This window comes from Zeugodacus cucurbitae, chromosome 6, assembly GCF_028554725.1.
Source record: "Zeugodacus cucurbitae isolate PBARC_wt_2022May chromosome 6, idZeuCucr1.2, whole genome shotgun sequence".
In the NCBI taxonomy this organism is placed as follows: domain Eukaryota; kingdom Metazoa; phylum Arthropoda; class Insecta; order Diptera; family Tephritidae; genus Zeugodacus; species Zeugodacus cucurbitae.
Window position 1 is genome coordinate 67,121,562 of NC_071671.1, and position 18,352 is coordinate 67,139,913.

The following is an 18,352-nucleotide window of genomic DNA, read 5'->3' on the forward strand; positions in this document are numbered from 1 at the left end:
ATTCGCGACTTGGCTCCCACGTCACTGTTGACAGTCATAACTTCGAAGTCGTAGATAATTTCTCTCTCTCTCTTAGAACCAGTGTCAATAATGAAAACACCATCCTTGAAATCTAACCCTAATTAGACCGAACTTAACTGCTGGCTTGTATTCCGTTGACTTCGCAAGACCCCTAGCCTGTGACTTCAAGTGACTACAGGGATCACCTTAGATCAAGTTCGTTTTTCAGGTCACGCGAAGGACATATAGTATTTCGAGGACAAGGGAATTTCTAGATAGGAGTAGGTATGGTCTTTGGAATAAAAATAAGAAAAAGTAGCAGACTTGAAGGTTTCTGGCAACAAATGCCTGTAAGTGTATTGATCAAATATGAGGTGACCATCTACACTTTTCGAAATGCGAATAACTAAGCAATTTGCATACGTAATTGTACCTAACTAGAGATAATTACTCCGTTTCCTTTCATTAGCTAGACTTGCTGACAGGTGAAACATATTATCCTTGTTCATCCTTTGTGTATTCCCAGAGTAACAATGTAGTATAAATTCCATTACCATAATATCAATTGAATATTTCCGCATGCCGCCATTAGCGCTGTATTAACTAATTAGCAGTTCAATATTTCAGTGCTGCAAATTATCGTTGTAACACCTAAAGGGTCATTACCAAGCCAATCAATCCCTCATGAGAATCGCAACAACTGTTCGTATGATTGCAAAAATCGTCACTATTTCACATTTATTCAATTGCTTGTCAATTACTGTTACAATAATAATATATATGTATATACATATATGACGCTCGTACTACAATAACTACAACAAAGAAATACATTTACTAAGTTTCAATTACATGCTCTAAACTTATTATCGCCACGTCACTTATGTTCTTTAAATTACGCGCTAATTTCTTTAATGTTTATCGATCGTATTGACTTCGGTTGTTGGTGTTACATCTGTTGTGGTAAGTTGATTTTTACCATATAGCATATAGAGGCTGACTATTAAGCCCAATGCACCGAAAATTGTAGAAATCCATTTAAAGACATTATTAATTTTGATGACTCTGTGTTGAAATGTTTTTAAAAAGGCTACTCTTTTTAAAGAAACTGTAATTTATACTTACAAGAAAACCTTCTTCTTCAACATATCCGTCCATGTCTTGTCCAAACTTGCCGCTTCTTCAACCCAAAAGAGTGGCATGGTGAGTGTGCGTAAGTTCTTCATAACCTCAATTTCTGGTACGGGCATCACGGATAGGCTAAATTGCAGACGCTTAGCAGCAGACAGTGGTGTACCGGATATCTGAAGTGAAGAAGAATTATAACCATTATAGCTTAATATTCTTTAAAACTTTATTTCAAATCTTCAAGTCAAATCTTCTATTTACCCTTTCGAAAATAATGAATACACCATGCTTATCCTCTTGCGGATTCAGACCATCTACATCCGCAACCAATTTCGGATCGGCTTTGAAAAAGTGCGGCAACGAAACAATCATGGGGGCCTCATTACACAGCGTGAGATCCATGGTACCCTTAGGTGGACAGTCGTCCGGGTAATCTTTGCAGAAGCAATGCTTATCTGGATCGTTCTAAAAAAATAAAATTAATGTTCAAGATCTATTTCAAGATATCCGTTTTCATCTTCACCTTTGGATCGCCCAAGTCTATAGTATAATAGTAGGCTGGTATGCCTGCATAGCTAGTCTTCTTCTCGAACTCCGCACCCAAAGAACGACACAAATCGGCCGCAAAAGACCACAGACCCTCTTCGGGCTTCAGTAGTGGCGCAAAGATGGTTGTGTCGGTGCCGCGAAACTGATTACATTCATCACCATCCCAGACACTCAGCTCTTCAGAGTCGTCAAACTCCAGTACGCGCCCAATATCATGACTAACCTTAACGCCTCGTGCGACCTTATAGCGTCCAGCGTCGGTGTGGTTGGCCTGAGATTTAAATTATTTAGCGGAGATTGAATTATCAATAAATTATTGGAATATTTCATCAAACTCACCCCACCCATGAGCGAAAATTTAAAATGTGTTTCATTCACTTTCTCTGCGCCCTTCACCGCGCCGGTGTGAAAATTCAAACAAATCGCCGTTGCTGCGAAATGTTCGACGGAACAGTCCACATCGATGCCTCGAAAGAAAATGTCCATAAAAGGTGCGCGCACAAATGGCGTAGTGGGCTTGAAAAGTGCACCAATACCCTCAGCTATCATGTTGATCAGAGCCTCCTTGTCACGCTTCACGGCTATAGACATGACCTTGTAAGAGATATACAATTTATTTTTAGCTTGAAGGTACAAATACAACAGCTAATCTGTCTTACTTGTATAAGCGGATGTGGCATCACGATTAAATCCTCGCCGCTAAGCCCCAAATCGGGTCTAAAAATGAATGTATTGCGCATATTATAGGCCACCGCGTCCTCATCCTCAAAGTCCTCCAAATCGTATTTGTCCTTCCATTCCCTTTAATGTGGTTAATTATACATGTTAATTTTCAGTATTTTATTGTGAGTGTGGGTCGCTAATAGTAACGGCACTTACTCAAATACAAATGGTCCGACCTCTTGCAGGCGTGGTTTTCCGCCATTTTGCACTTCATCGGGATTTGTTACGTTGAAGACGTAAATTGAGAAATTTACTGCGATTGGGAATTTTTCCCACATTTGCCGCGGTTCACTGCCAGGTTTCAGATTTAATTGCTTTTTGGCGAAAGTAAATAGTGGAAATGTACATGTTTATCTATTATATAGAATTTTTTTGAAAAATTTAATTCAATAATAATTTAAATAATAAATACATAGGCTGGATACGACTTTCATTAAAGAATGTTGAAAAATTATTGCTGAAAATCTCTGGCTATCGTTATATTCACAGATCAAAAAAAAAAAGAAAACTTGTTCCAATTCGACTCTAGGGCGAGATATATGAGCTTCGTGAACTGGTAAAAATTACAATTAGCAAAATATTGCTGACCAAGTGATGTGTAATTTTATATTTTAGTTGAAAATATTTCTTCTATGATCTTGACGATGCTTTCTACAAAATTTTGACATAAATACAAATACCATACAAAAAGTGTCAACCAAAATATGCTGAGTCGAATTATAATACTTTTTAAGAATGTTGAGAGTATTTATGATCCCTTTAACATTTTTCGAGTCTTTTATGATATGATCGACGACAGAGAATCATGATAACTTGCTTAATTCTGTTTTTTGCGAACTTTTGACTCTCAACACACAGCTACAGCTCTTAAAAATTTGGAACTTTTTACGATGTGATTTGAGAGACTGCCTTATAGAAAAATAATTTAAACATGGAACCCAAGTCCTAGTCACGTACTCAGCACTAGCTGCTGTTTGATTAATTTTAGTTAGATTTCAATATAAAATATAGCTAATTTTAACGGAGTTTCTATAGTTCTCTCCAAGTTTCCAGTTGAAAACAGCCCGTTATTTGTTATATAAAACAATACTTGTTTGAAAGTAACTTCTCTGTCGTAGTCATTACACCATTTTCGTCAATGTTGGTATAATGTATTGAGTAAAAATGATTATTGTATGAAAATATGGGATTTCATTGGGTTTTTACTCAAATGTTTCGAATCAACGTTTTCATATCACAGGAGTCGCTTTAATTTAGTTAACTATCGATGGGCTTTACTTTTGTAATACAACTGGTCTATAACTTTGCTTTCGCCGTTTTCCAATAGATGTCTCTAGGGTCAAGCACTGGTCGATTAAATCGATTTTTTTTATATCGATCTGGGACATTTGTGTCAACATTAACCCAACAAAATATTTGTAGAGATTTGTTTGCATTCCAAACTTATTCTCAACTGAAAATGTCACTTTTTGAGCCGAATTTTCGACATTTGTGGGAAATTTTGCTTTTTTTTTTAATTCCAAGAAAAGTGCGGCTGAGGCTTATCGAATGCTTTCGGATACGTACGGTGAGGCTGTGCTAAATGAAAAAAGCCTTTAATTTTCATATATCCTTTTGTTAGAAAAATTGAAATTGTAATTAACTAATTTTTTTATTAGAAAAAAAATTAAACATATATTTTTATATATTTTATAATCATTACGTTTTTGCTTATCTATGGTTTTTATTCCGAAAGTATATACATATTTATTTTTATTATTATTTTATTGTATTCTTAAATTATGCTTCGAGAAAAAAATCATCTTAAAATTTTGTGTTTGTTCCATAATTTATTAAAATTCGCTGTTATTTCTACTTAGTATTATAAAACATTTTTTTCGTAATTTAACTTTCTGTGTTTTTTTTTTATTTTTATATTATTTATTAAATTTGTACCAAACTCTTACCCCTTTTATCATTTTCTTCAACAATTTGGGGAACCCCACAAATCCAATAAAGATACCCAAAACGAGCGCAATAGCCGAACCGATTAGTACTTTCTTAAACATTTTTACTATTTATATTAAACCGTTTTTATGAATTTTATTCCAAGGAGCACTTCCTTTTTTGAAACGCTCGTAGCGAATTTGAAAAAGTAACTGTTTGAAACAGCTCACCGTTTGCTGATTTTATTTCAATTTCATTCTGCTTCCATACTAGTAATTATCTACTCATACTACGGCATTTGTATGTATTTATGTACGTGTCCTTTGTGTTGTTAATAACTTTTATTAATGTTTAATGCACTCCTTTCATCGCGCTGCTTCTTATAAGTGAGTGCTACGGATATACTAGTATGTGCATTTTAATAGATTGGTCGGCAATTGTTGGTATCGCATTTTCAATTGATGAGGCGTGGTTTCACATTTCTCACATTCACAATCCAAATATTTACGGTACACACGCACACATACACCGAATTGGTGATATACAGTTATTAGTGGCAACAACTGGCGACGGGTTACACTCCTGTGTGACATTTTGAGACACAGTTATTTTGGTTTTTTCTTGAATTTTAAAATACTTGTTGGTCAGTGAATGTACGGGGGTGGATTGTGTGAAATTCTTGAGGTTTGCTGACATGCTGTTTCATGACCCATTTTTCACACCTGTTTGGTATATTTTGCTGTTAATTAAGCAATTCAAGTAATTTGTTAATTACCTCCAAGTGGGTTATGTTAAATAACTTACTTAGTTTATTGCTGTAAACTATAGTTGAAAGAATAGGAGGTGTGAAAATTAAAAATCATATTCTTAAATAACTAAATTGAATTTAGCTAAAGTGATCTAAGAGTTAATTAGATCGTTTTTCCTTCACATCTTAAATCTCTGATTATTTTCCAATCTTATTCATATTCATCAGCATCAGAATACCAATACGCCATGGTTTAATTTCAATAAAAGGGCTTGGCCAAATGGGCGCACTTACATGAACATTTTTTGAAACAGAGCAAAGCTCAAACATAGCGAATTGGTATGAGATGAAACGAACACTTCTATATAATTTAGTGTAGTTTTGCTGCTTAGGCTATTCACTCTAATACTGGCAGAATTGGCATGTGAGGAAACCACTTTGGTATAAAACTGTTCGGGAATTCTTACTAAATTCAGAGGCAGTAGTTTTAACGTCGAATTAAAATATTTTGGACCTTACTAATTTATTTTAATAATCTACTTTGAATATTATTTAAATTTGCTTGAGTTTTTCATTCTATGTTTTGTCCCGCGATGTTTTACATACACACACATTAACTTTATTTATCATAGACACACACCATCAATAACCCAATGTGGTAAGTTCGCTTTTGTTTCAAGTTCACAGTGGTGGCTAAAAGAAATGTATGATTTAATTTTTAATTTAATTGAAATGTCATATAAAATGGCATATGTATATGAGTTGAACAAATTTTGTATTTAAAAATTAAGTTGCAACTAAAAAGATTCAAAATATTCTTAATCTCAAGGGACGTTTATGTACTATATGAGGTCTAGTAAACATAAATTAATTATTTTTGATTAAATTGTAATTTTCATCTAGCATAGTTAGAATGATCCGATTATGATCGAGTATGCACCGTCTTGTTCGACTTTAATGCCATTTTAAAGGTAATTTCATAGAAGACATCGTTCATATTTCGTAAAGAATATCGTTGTTGCTTAAGAACTTCCCAACCAAGCTCCCGGAACTTGTAGCAAGCCACTATCGTTGTGTGTGGCCTGGCATTGTCCTAATGAAATACAATTCCCCTTCTATTGGCCAAAATCTGGCCGCTTCTGGGCGATGGGTTCTTTAAGACGGTCCAACAGTACAGCTCTGAATTAGGAGTTTGGTTTTAGACGAGCATCCCATAATAGAAGATTTCAATCGCACCGAAAATCGGTGCTCAAAATGGTTATATATTTAATAAGGTGGGTGTTTAAATTTATCTCGGTTGACGTCAATTCGGAGATTCTGTAGCTAGTTGGATTTGTTGGAATTTTTTGGTAGAGAATTTTACCCAGAAAGTGATGATGCTAGTAGCACAGATAAATATTTTGAGTTTAGGTTAAAATTATGCTTGAGCTGTTTAACGAAAATCCAAAGCGAATACGTTCATGGTGATGGATCATCTATTGTCTCTTCTTCGCTTCAAATAATATTGTACTTTCGGTCGAGGAAAATGCCTTTTAGTTCGAAGTCGTTGATCTCTAGTATTCATTTATCGAGAAATTATTGATAGTCTCTTGTACAGTAAGACAAATTTCGACGTAAAAATTTGAAAAGTTTAATTTTTTAATCAAAGCTATGTAGTAACCGTTGTTGTTAAGATAAACGGTGAATAGATGTATATTTCTCATAGTCATAGGTAATAACTTGATTCCTTGATGGGTGTGCTAGCGTTGTAATTTTCGTTGAATATGTCAATATATTTCTCGAAATAAACACCTGCTCATAAATATGAATTTTGCTAATAATTCGGTTCTGGAGACAACTAGTGAGATTTTATTAATTTTTGAACAAAATGCTGAAAGAATGTGGCAAATCGGATAAGTATAATAAGATCTATTATTCTAACTGATCCAAGCGAAAGAAAAAACAATTAAGGAATTCTATACTCTCGCAACTTATTTATTTAACTTAATTAATATTAATATACACAATTTGTGTAATATACACAATTTGACCCACATATTCGTCATATATATTGTATAAAGTCCATTGAAAGTTGGAAATCCTAATATCTGGTTAGAAGCACCGAGGTCCCAATGTTCGATATATGGGGCCTTGAAAACCTATGGTGCGACCTTGGCGATTTTTAGAATGGGGCTGACACACTATAAACGTAGTATTTGTGCAAAGTTCTGCATCGATATCTTCACTAGTGCTTACTTTATATATTGTAAAGTAAACGATTCAGATCGTCTACAAAGTTCTGGTATATAGGAAGTAGGCGTGGTTGTGAAGCGATTTGGCCTATTTTCACAACATATCATTGGGATGTGAGACTACAGAAAGTTTGGTTTATATATCTTGATTGGTTTGCGAGATATATACAGATAACCGATTTGGGGCGGGGTCACGCCCACTTCCCCAAAAAAATGACATCCAAATATGGCCCTTCCTAGTGCGATCCTTTATTCCCTTTCGCCATTTTGTGGGCGTGGCAGTGGACCGATTTTGCGGTCCCAAGGAACATTGGTTCCAAGTTTCATCAAGATATCTCAATGTTTACTCAAGTTATCGCTTGCACGGACGGACAGACATCCGGATTTCAACTCCACTCGTTATCCTGATCATTTATATATATATAACCCCATATCTAACTCTTTTATTTCTTGGTGACACAAACAACCGTTATGTGAATAAAACTATAATACTCTGTGCAACATGTTGCGAGAGTATAATAAAACGAAATTTCATTATCATAATAATATCTTTATATTTATTAAAAAATTTGGCATAGAAAAATACTAAAAACAACATTCATGAATAGGTTACAGTGGAAACATATTCCTTTGCGTTTACCAGCACATATGTATGTACATACATCGCTGTGTATGTATGTAAAATTCACATTTATATATTTGAAATATATAAAACATACGCATGTTTACATATATATGGTTGTATGAATGTGTGTCTATATACGATTACAGGTGAATTGATAACACTAGGTGTATATATTTCGGTGTTGCATATATGTATTGTTGTTGTTGCTGTTGATGTGTTGTATACTATTTAATTTATGTACATTTATTTGTTATTCTTTCAATTATTTACATTTAAAACAATTTTTGTATAACTACTGTTGTGGCTGTATGTGTAATGCTTTTGCATATTTTTCTTATTTTTTTCTCTCTATTTTTAAATAAAATACGCATTAGAATATTTATGAATTTATAAGAATTGAAATTCATCAAAAATAAACAGTAAAGTGTTCTCAAGCCACACACTTATAAATAACTGTATTTTTATTTTTTGCATGTATTGCAATTTGTTTGCTAAAGTTAACAGCTTCTTGCACTTGTTGTTGTAAATTTGATTTAAATTTGTTAAACACCTACATACATGTGTACTTGTTATATACTATATATAGTACTTAGAAATACCCTATAGCCTTAGTTAAGACTCGCATGCAACTGCTTAGTCTGAATGTATGTGTTGCCGCAGTTACATACAAGTCGTCGACTTCTTAGCCAGAAGTGCAATTTCAGTTCAGTGTTGGAGCACAGGCCTTAAATTTAAATATATATACTATATCAATTTCATATTTTGCTAATAGCTAAAACTTAAGCGCTAAACTCACACACAAACACACATTTAAAACTAAATAAATCAGTCGTCTGACAGCAGATCCCCAGCCACACTGATGAGCTTATGAGCTGCTGCCAGACATTTTCTATGAAACATGAACACTTGTATATATGTATATGCGTTTATGTATGTATAGTTGTTTCTTGTTGTTGTCCACACTTTTTTACTAGCCACTAACTGCTAAACAAGTATTTAGTTATTCACTTTGCCGTAGCTGACGTTCTAACATATTACATTTGTTCTTGTTGTATATATATATTGGTTATAGATTTTTGCTTGGCTTTTCCCCTACTGCCTACTTAGTCCAATTCCAATTCCATTTCCAGATAGTTGATCTCTTTGAGCAACGCCGCTTGCGCCTGTTGTGTTTGGATTTGTTGTTGTTGTAGTGCCATTTGTGTTGTTTGTAAATTTTCAATGAGCGCCACTTGTTCGGCCAGCAGCTGGTCCGTCATTGGCGTCGTCGCGTTGGGAAGCGCGACAGGTGGCATATAGTTTGGTGGCCCATTTTGTGGCGGTTGACTGTTGTTGTTGTTGTTGTTCGGCATGACTGTGGTGGGCGTGAAGGTGGTGGTGGATGTATTTGTGGTCAGCGTGTGCGTATTGCTGTTCGAGCCGGGCACGAAAACACTGTAAAGAGAAGGAGCGCAAAAATGGGTTTATTAGTTAAATAATTATGCCGTCGAGGGATCGGGTTAATTTGTATAATTTGCTACACAGGTCAACTAGTTTTTTTATTTAAATTCTAATTTGAGTTAATTATTTGGATATAGGCTAGCTAAGCAGTCTTGGTAATATATAAGACTTGGATTGCTGTTTCTGCTTTCAGAAACCTTAAACATAATATTCGTGTATGGACTCAATTTAACTTTTGCAGTTGGCAAAGTGTGAATACTGCTCTAGGAAAGAATTCTGTATATTACCGTTATATTTGAGATTTCTTCTACAAGAATTATATATTTTATTTTAGTTTCATAATTTCAAGAATGAAATCGGGTACTGAACCGAAAAGTTATATCTGACTTAAAATATTTTAATTGCAAAAAGGTAGAGACTTTTTTATAAAATTTTTAACAATAAGGTCCCTAATAATATTAGTCTTTCATACCAAATTTTGAAAATATTAAATTATAAAAATCCAGTTTTCGGGATCCCGAAATTCTTAATTTGTTCCAGTATTCAGGATTTCGGGATTGCGAAAATAAGAGCAAATTAAGTCTAAGATTTCTTTTATACATGAGAAAATGAATAATTTGTTCAAGATTCTGGACTTTAATTATAAAAAACCGCTTTCGGGATCCTGAAATTCTTGATATTTTTCCGGATTCAGGATTTCGGAATTGCGAAAATAAGTCAAAGTTGCCATTTTGGGATTTCGGAATTCAGGATTTGTTTATTGTACATGAAATTTAACATACAAAACTAATTTTTGAAATCTATTTTGTACTTTTCTCTCGTTTTTCACTATACTGCAATGCCAAGTAGAAAAAAGAACATTTTTGAAAATAAAACAGAATCAAAATTTTTTTAATCTTTCTTTTTCTTTTTGATTTACTTTATAACTTAAAATAATTCTTCGATACTAAATATGAATTCCAATTCTCAAAATATAAGTTTAATACAATTTAAATTCCAATAAAAACATTTATTTCATTTAAAAACTGCTGCCTATCCCCAAATTTAATGTTGACCAGTGTATTTTTAAGTAATTAATTTATATAACTGTATTATTGTCGACCATGTGTACATACCTTAAAGAGTTTGTGGAACGATATAGCGGCGGTGGTGTGTTCATACGTAGGCCACTATAGACAGCACCGTTGATTAAACTGTAAATGGAAGCATAATTCAAGGCGTTAAAATGCAATCAAAATGAATGTCAGTCAATTTTTGTTTTTGTTTTTTATTTCGTTTTTGCACAATTTCATATCTTCATTTGTGCACACTACTCACCCAATGGCCGCACACTCGTGTAACGACGTCAAGTACGACGGTGGTGGCGGTCGATGCTGAAACTCTGGATACAAATAACTACTGGGCAGTATACGATTATTACAATAGGGACTATTACAGTTGCGGCAGGTCTCCATCAGGCGATAGCAGGGGCACTCATCCGCATCGCTCGGTGTGCACAAGCGCCAAATAATGCCGGCGACGATGAGCAGTGACAGTCCAATGCCGATCATCAGCAGTGAGGCGCTCAGGTATTGGGTGGTGTGCTCAATAAGGCCCGTCGCACCGAGCACCACACCGCCCAGCGTGCACGCAGCGCCGCCAAGCGCAAATATGCCGATGATAAAGGGCACAATGGGACGTGAAAAGCATTTGCGGAAGGTGGAACTGACAGCGGTGGCAGCACCACCGACCATTGTGCTGTTGGCAGCCGGTCTAGTGCCGCCGACGCCACCGCCAGCACCACCAACAGACGTCGCACCAACGATAACACCGGCCGGATTGTCCACCACAGCGGTGGGTGTGTCAAGGAAGCGTCTGCAAAGAGGAAGAGATGAAAAATATAAAAATAAATAATTTATTATTTATGGCAGTATTTTTATCAATATTCATATAGAAGAGAGAGTGTGTGTGTTTTTGTTGTTTGCATTTAATATAGTTCGAAAAAAAGCATATATTTATAGTTGACAGCGGGTTACTTTTGTATGGCTGGCGATAAAAACGTATGTATATTTATATAAATAAAGTGGATATTTTTTCTGCGCTACCTGCGCACAATGCAGCTGGTGTTTTTTCTACTTTCAATTTACTTCTTTGTGCCACATAGCATGCCACACATCGACAAGAGGAAAATGACAAGAGCAAGCACAGGATGATGGTATGAGCAAGAAATTAAAAGAAAAATCCCCCAAACCACTATCAGCTTTGGGCTTTGTTGTTGATCAGCATCTTGCAACATGCTGCATGCCACAGACAGTCAACGCCGCTGCTAGGCAGGTAGAAATTGTGCGTCACACAAAGTCATTAGACGATTGGAAATACTCACAGACACACGCACACTCGCAACGAAGCAGACAAGCATGCAGGAAAGTGGAAAATCTTTGCTGGAATTAATGTGTCTACCTCCACACACACACACAAACACCAGCCATCAGCTGGATGCACAGAGGGGAGTGGAGCAAACAATAAGGAAAGTGCCTAACAGTGAATCATAGTGTGTTTAATTTTTTTTCGCTCAAACTCAAACTCCGTGCGCCTTTGTGTCCACACAGTCGGTCGCTAGGCGGAATGCAGGTAGTGAGCAGCTGTTGTTGGCAGGGTCACAGGACTTTTGCCGACATTCACCTTTGTCTGCATGTCACCATCGCCTTTTAGCTCTAATGCTCAGTGTCAGCAAAGTATCACACTGGTCTGCTGTTGCTGTTGTTGTTGGTGGCCCACATGCAAAGGCTTTTGTACTCAAAATTTTGATCCTTATTTTGTGTTGTGTCTAATTTTGTTGCTTCTCCGCTTCTTCTCCTCCTTCTCAATTTTTTTCGTTTTTCATCTTATTGACATGCAACACCTGCCTAAATGCCAATGATGCTCAAGCATCTACCTAACTTGTTAAATTTGCTGCTTATATGCTTGTGTGCGTGTGTGTGAAATGTGTTCGACTTGACAGCCACTCATTTGACTATAATTTATGTCGAGCAAATGGACAGCTGCTTCTTGCGCCTTCCTTTGTATTCCTCGATTTTTTCCGAGCACTTCAATTTCTATAATCTGAAACGTAGCGCACACAAAAAAATGCATTCAATTTATTAGAATTGATTCCCTTTTCCGATTTATTTCTTTTCTTTGTTTTTTTCTTGGGTGGGTCAACGCAACGTCTATTACGAGATTTATATCCTTTTGCTTGAGAGACTCTGTGGAAAAAAGCGGCATTTATGTCCATTTTGTTTCCAAGCGAATTGCGTTAACTGTTTTCAACGCAGGTACTCAGCGCTCGCTCAGGTGTGTGGGGATGAGTTATATAAAGGATAATCAGTTAGTAGTTGTATAATTTGTGAGACAAGAGAAATTGTGGGCATATGTTAGAGTATATTGATTTTTTAGGAGTTTTTCATTTTGTAAAAGCGGAGGTCATTTGTTACATAATTGTTAATATTTTTTATAAGTTAAAGCTTTTTAATCCTTAACTTGAATACTCCGAATACTTTTACTTGTTGTGACTGTGAAAATCTGAAACATAAGTATTTCCAACTGGAAATAAGTTTATAAGTTAACTAATTTTACGTTACTTTAAGTCACGTTAAGTTAAGTTAAGTTAAGTTAAGTTAAGTTAAGTTAAGTTAAGGGGTTATATACAGTTAGACGGCCGAAAAAAGTGAATTTTCCAGAATTTTTTCTGAGAAAACTTTTGAATTTATTGATCCAAAAATTTATACACATATTATGGTATCTTTTAACTGTATTTTAAGACTTAGTACTAGTAAAAATATTTATTTGAAAAAGAGCTACAGCTGATCTCCAGGTACTCCTCTCAAAAAAGGCGTTTTGCGGTGACCACTATATCTCGGAACTGGATCATCCGAAATTGAAAAACCAAACAGATTTCGTTAAAATAATGTTAAATCTAGTAATTAATCGAGGGAATAAGCAAAATAAAATTTTTTGACAAAATGCGGTTTCTAAAAAAAAGATCGATTTTTCACCGAAATTTCGGCCTTAAATTGTTTATAAAAAAAAAATATTTATCGGAGAGAAAAAATCTACGATTAATTACTAAAAAAATATATTTAAGAAGGTCGTGTTAAAATTTGAGACTAATCGGTCAAGCCGTTTTCGAGTAATGTTGGTCGCCGACTTTGAAAACACCATTTTGAGAAAAACGCGTTTAAAGTTTGTACCTTGTACTTCCAAGCACTCTGAAACGCCTTTTCAAATTTTTCATTTGCTTGTAACTTTGAAAATATTCACCGGAACGATATGAAATTTTCTGTGTGTATTCTTAAATATATGTACATTAAGAAAATGAAATAAAAAAAAATCGATTGAAAATTCTAACTGTATATAACCCCTTACGTTAAGTATATACCCTTCTATCGCTAATGTGAATCAGAATATATGTTTTGTCAGTAATAATCTGATGCATAGGTATTTCCAATTGAAAATATATATATTTCCTCAGTTAAGCAGTTTTGAGTTAAGTCAGGTTAAGTTAAGTTCAGTTATGTTAACGTCAGTTTAGTATAATAGTATTAATTTAATTAACAATCCGGACCCATTTAATGGTTAAGTTAAGTTAAGTTAAGTTCAGTCAAGTTAAGTTTAGTTAAGTTTAGTTTAGTTCAATAAAACTTTTTTTAATTTAGATTCAATTACTTCTCTAGCTTAAGTAATATTAAATTCAGTTAAGTTATGTGACGTTAAGTTCAGTACAGTAAAACTAAATTAAGCCAATTTAAAATCCATTACTTCTTTTGCGCTTTAATTTAATTTTTTCGATGCTGAGAATCTCAAACTTTTTGAAATGTATTAAATCATAAAAAATATTTAAATTGCGATCATAATGCTTCACAAGCTCTCTAACCAATGTAATAATTGCTAAATACGCATTGAAAATATGAAAAATATGAAAAAATTCTGAAACTTTCTTGATTAAAATTCGTTTCAATATATTGCGCTAATTCCATTTCAATCAATTTTAATATTATTACGCCTTTTTATAACAACAACAATAAATTATGTATTTTAAGCCATTTGAAACGCTCTTTCAATTGTATTACAGCCCATTCTGAACACCAAAACTGCTGCGCATTGCAAACGATGCTGTAAAAATTAAAACATCAAACTGTATCAGTATCACTGCGGCAAACAATTTTTTAACGGCATAAAAAAGTCAAAACAAAAAACTAAACGAATTTATTTAATTTCTAACTGTAAAAGGCAACAAACGTGAAATGTGTAAAATTTTCGTTTTTTTTCGGAAAAAAAACTGTCGTTAGTAAAAAAATCACACACAATTACAATAACAACGAAATAAAGTGGAAAATCTAACACAGCAAATCGCATAAATAAACTAGCATGCGATAAAACAAAGTATGATAACAACAACAACAATAAATAGAATTTGTGAAAAAACTGTGCCATAAACAAGCCGAAATATAACACAAGTGTCGGCGGCGATTTGTATTTACTCGATTGCACATATTTATCAATATATAAATTATGCTGTGAGCAACAGCAGACACTACCGAAATTTCGTTGCATATTGTGCACTCGTAAATAAAATGAAAAATATTAAAAATAGAAAATTGTAAAATCAAACGAAAAAAAAAACAAAAACAATAAATAGAAATAAACAGTCGCGTGAAATATTTCTGCTGCTGAATTCGATTACATTTGCGTGATGGTTTTTCATATGCCATGCGTTCTTGTCTAATTGTTGTTGTTTTCGGTGTTGTTATTGTTTTTGTTGTCGCTGTCATTTCGCTGCTCACGCGCCATGATTAAATGCAGTTGTTAGAAACATATTTTATTGCCGCGCAACTCCACGCTTTTTTCCATAAAATTCGCCTGTCGTTGCCACACCACGTCATTTCGATTTCAATTCATCACATTTGGCTTTGATTTGCTGCCCTGTAGGGCAACTGAGATTGTTTGAAAGCAGACATTGTGATGTAAATTTGTTTATTTATGATTTTGCAAAGCTTTTTTATGATTTTACAAAGCTTTTTTATGATTTTGCAAAGCTTTTTTATGATTTTGCAAAGCTTTTTTATGATTTTGCAAAGCTTTTTTTGGAAAGCTTTCGTCAAAAAAGTTCAATTTTCTTTGTTTATTAATAATGCATGTTTTGTTCCTTTCGCTTTCTCCCTCTAGCTTTTTTCTCTCTGTTCTTTGTTTTTATTATTTTCTATTTTATCCCTTAGCAAAAGCTTCTGCCAATAATTGCAACACCCTTTATTCTAGCAACTCCTCTTCTATGCGCTACAGGGCCTCGCACTTGTGCGCCCTCACGTCTCTACACATAAAATCGCTGTGCTCATATATTTTTCAATAAACGAGCATTTGATTTGATTGTCATGCGCTGCATTGCATTTGAAATTATTCTATTCTTTCCGCTGCTGTTGTTGCTCATATTTTTTTTGTGTATTTGATATTATTTTGTAATCGCTGACAGGCAGCGAACAGCAGGCAGCGGTTGTCAGCTACATTTCACACAAAAACACAATTTTTGGGACATTTACTTCATGACTATATTTCTATATATATAAATACATATATACGACATGTCTGAGTATGTGTGTTTGTGTCACACTTTGGTGCGACAAGCTGCGGCTGCGAGCGCTTTCAATAAATAACCATAAATATATACTGTACATAGTATGGAATGACAACAGCAGCAACAACAACATGTAAAGGCGAGCGCATCATAAATTAGCCAACAGCGGCGAGTTGCTTTTGGGGCGACACCAAACGCCCGAATGTATGCTAACACGCAGCTACAAACACACACACACACATACTTGTACTTGTGTTGGCTTCTCAGCTGTGCGCCAGCTTTTGAAGCACTGTAGCGCCACAAAGCACTTAAGATTACAAACTAAGTGCGTATGCACGCATATCAGTAGTATATGTAAATATATATGTGGTTCGCAGATAACGGCTATGTGACCCCGCGCTTACGAGGGTGTCACTCGAAAAATGAGGCGTTGCTTTGAATATAATCTAGACGCATAATTCAAAGGCGCATTAGATTTACGGTACTGTAAACATCTTGTTGTTGTTATTGTTTTTAGCTGCAGTTGGTCGAAAGCTTCGTGCAACACCTCGTTAATGCTACAAAAAAGGAAGTCAAGAAAAAAAGAAAATCACAAATTTTTGATTTTTGTTGTTGTTGAACAACTTCTATGCAGCTTGCGGCAACAACTATTGCCTAAACTCTTTATGCCTACACATAGCACCTCGCACTATTTATTGCACGCTCCGTAGCATGCCACTGCTTTGCGTGCAATCGCTGCTTGTTGTTGGTGTTGTTTTTGTTTTACACTAGCTGACAAACAATAAATTGTTATTATGCGCCGCTGACAAATGATGCAAATAGCCCGTGCGTGTCGAATCGCACCACAACTGCCGACGGCGTAGCACGAAAGCTTAGATTTTTTTTCCAACTTTTTTTTGATTTTTCTCTTCTCCGATATTTTTCATCCCATATGTTGTTGCTTCTTCACAAATTAATCGCTGCATGTAAGTGTTGTCAAATTAATGTTGCTGCAACATTTGCTTTGGATAAAAAAATAACTTAGTGTTATTGTTGTTATTGCTTTCGTTCTACTTTGCTATGCTGCCCCTCAGCACTTTCTGAAGTCATTAAAACGCCATATGTTAGGGTCAATGCATATGTACGCGCTGCAGGTCTCACTTCACAAACAGACACTCACACACACAGATACTCTATAGTACGAGAGCCAGCAGCTAGACCTCACCAACCATATTTATCCAGCTACCGATCTGTAAGGGGATTAATTGATTGCTTTGTAAATTCAATTTGGTGCTGGGGCTCCGTAATTAAATGAACACAAAGGTGCTTACATATATACTATGAACACACATGTGTCCATAGTTATTTGTTATGTTCTTGTGTTTAGTAGAGCTAATATTGTTTTATGGCTCGATATTCTTTATGGTGTTGAAAATAAATTGAAATTATATGGCATCTTGTTGTTCTTCTCTTGTTAATTTAGTGTTATAAAAGTGGCGATATATCTTCTTGGTGAAAGAGGAACGAAGTAGTTGTCTAGTGAATCTACTTCTTCAAAGCTTTTTTGTTTCATATTTTTTTTTTGGAAGTGTACTAGAAAGTGCTATAAAACAGCAAATAGTTATTATTTACACCACTAAATTTTCGATACAATTAATTTTGAGTAATTTAAGAATTTATGGAGAATTTAAAAGCGATCTTGAAAGCTTTTGCTTGTAAAATAAAATTACTTCAATAATCTGTATATACAAGCTTTCATCTTTAGCTTGATGAAAGCTTAGACTGAAAGTTCCAATTTCAAGAAAAAAGAAAATTAAAAATAATTATAACTGGTGAAAGCTTTAACAAAGCTCATTATGATGCAAACTACTATTTTAAGGAAAAAATAAATAATTTTAACTATTTTACGGAATAAGGAATATTAATATTTCGAAATTAATTCAAAATATAGAACAGTTTTCAGTTTAATTGAGCTATCAAAAAATATTAAAAAAAAATTTAAATGACTATAATAAAGTATTAAAGCTTTTATATCTGTTTTTGATACTTTACTGTTTTTCTGGAATAGTTTTTTTTTATTATAAAAAGCTCTTTCAAAATTTTTGTGGAAGTTTTCATCTTACATGATTCAAATTATTTGAAGTTTTCGAAAGCTTTTTGTGAAAGCTTTTATGTGAAAGCTTCAGCTTCTGGTTCGTTATAAAAGGTTTGTAGAAACTTTAGTGAATAATTTTAATGTTTTTCACAGCTTTTATGTGAAAGCTCCAGCTTCTCAGCTGCTGCAAAAGCTTTGTGAAAGCCTTAGTGATTCTTAGTGATGAAATCTGTTAGAAATCAAAGAGTTATGAAAGAATTTTGAACTGCAAGCGATAATATTAGCTTAATAAATAATTGTTTTGAATTTTTCCATAATAAAT

The 18,352-nt window shown here is 34.4% G+C and overlaps 2 protein-coding genes across 2 annotated transcripts in view; both read right to left on the reverse strand.

The window, feature by feature from the left end:
- Window positions 1–707: 707 nt before the first annotated feature.
- On the reverse strand, window positions 708–4,549 carry LOC105212190 (sensory neuron membrane protein 1-like). The gene is made up of 8 exons (XM_011184042.3): window positions 4,347–4,549; window positions 2,557–2,714; window positions 2,337–2,478; window positions 2,017–2,271; window positions 1,652–1,948; window positions 1,390–1,593; window positions 1,126–1,304; window positions 708–1,065 (listed from the first exon to the last, which is right to left on the reverse strand). The coding sequence occupies exons 1-8, from the start codon at window positions 4,446–4,448 to the stop codon at window positions 912–914; spliced, it is 1,491 nt and encodes a 496-aa protein (XP_011182344.1). The 5' UTR covers window positions 4,449–4,549; the 3' UTR covers window positions 708–911.
- A 3,307-nt stretch (window positions 4,550–7,856) lies between these two features.
- LOC105212110 (uncharacterized) overlaps window positions 7,857–18,352 on the reverse strand; it is a 42,340-nt gene continuing 31,844 nt past the window's right edge. Inside the window, exons 2-4 of the mRNA XM_011183890.3 lie at window positions 10,688–11,224; window positions 10,486–10,563; window positions 7,857–9,364 (exon numbers count right to left, since the gene is read on the reverse strand). Coding sequence (XP_011182192.1) covers window positions 9,034–9,364; window positions 10,486–10,563; window positions 10,688–11,224 — 946 coding nt within the window. The 3' untranslated portion in view covers window positions 7,857–9,033. The remainder of the gene's footprint in view (window positions 9,365–10,485; window positions 10,564–10,687; window positions 11,225–18,352) is intronic.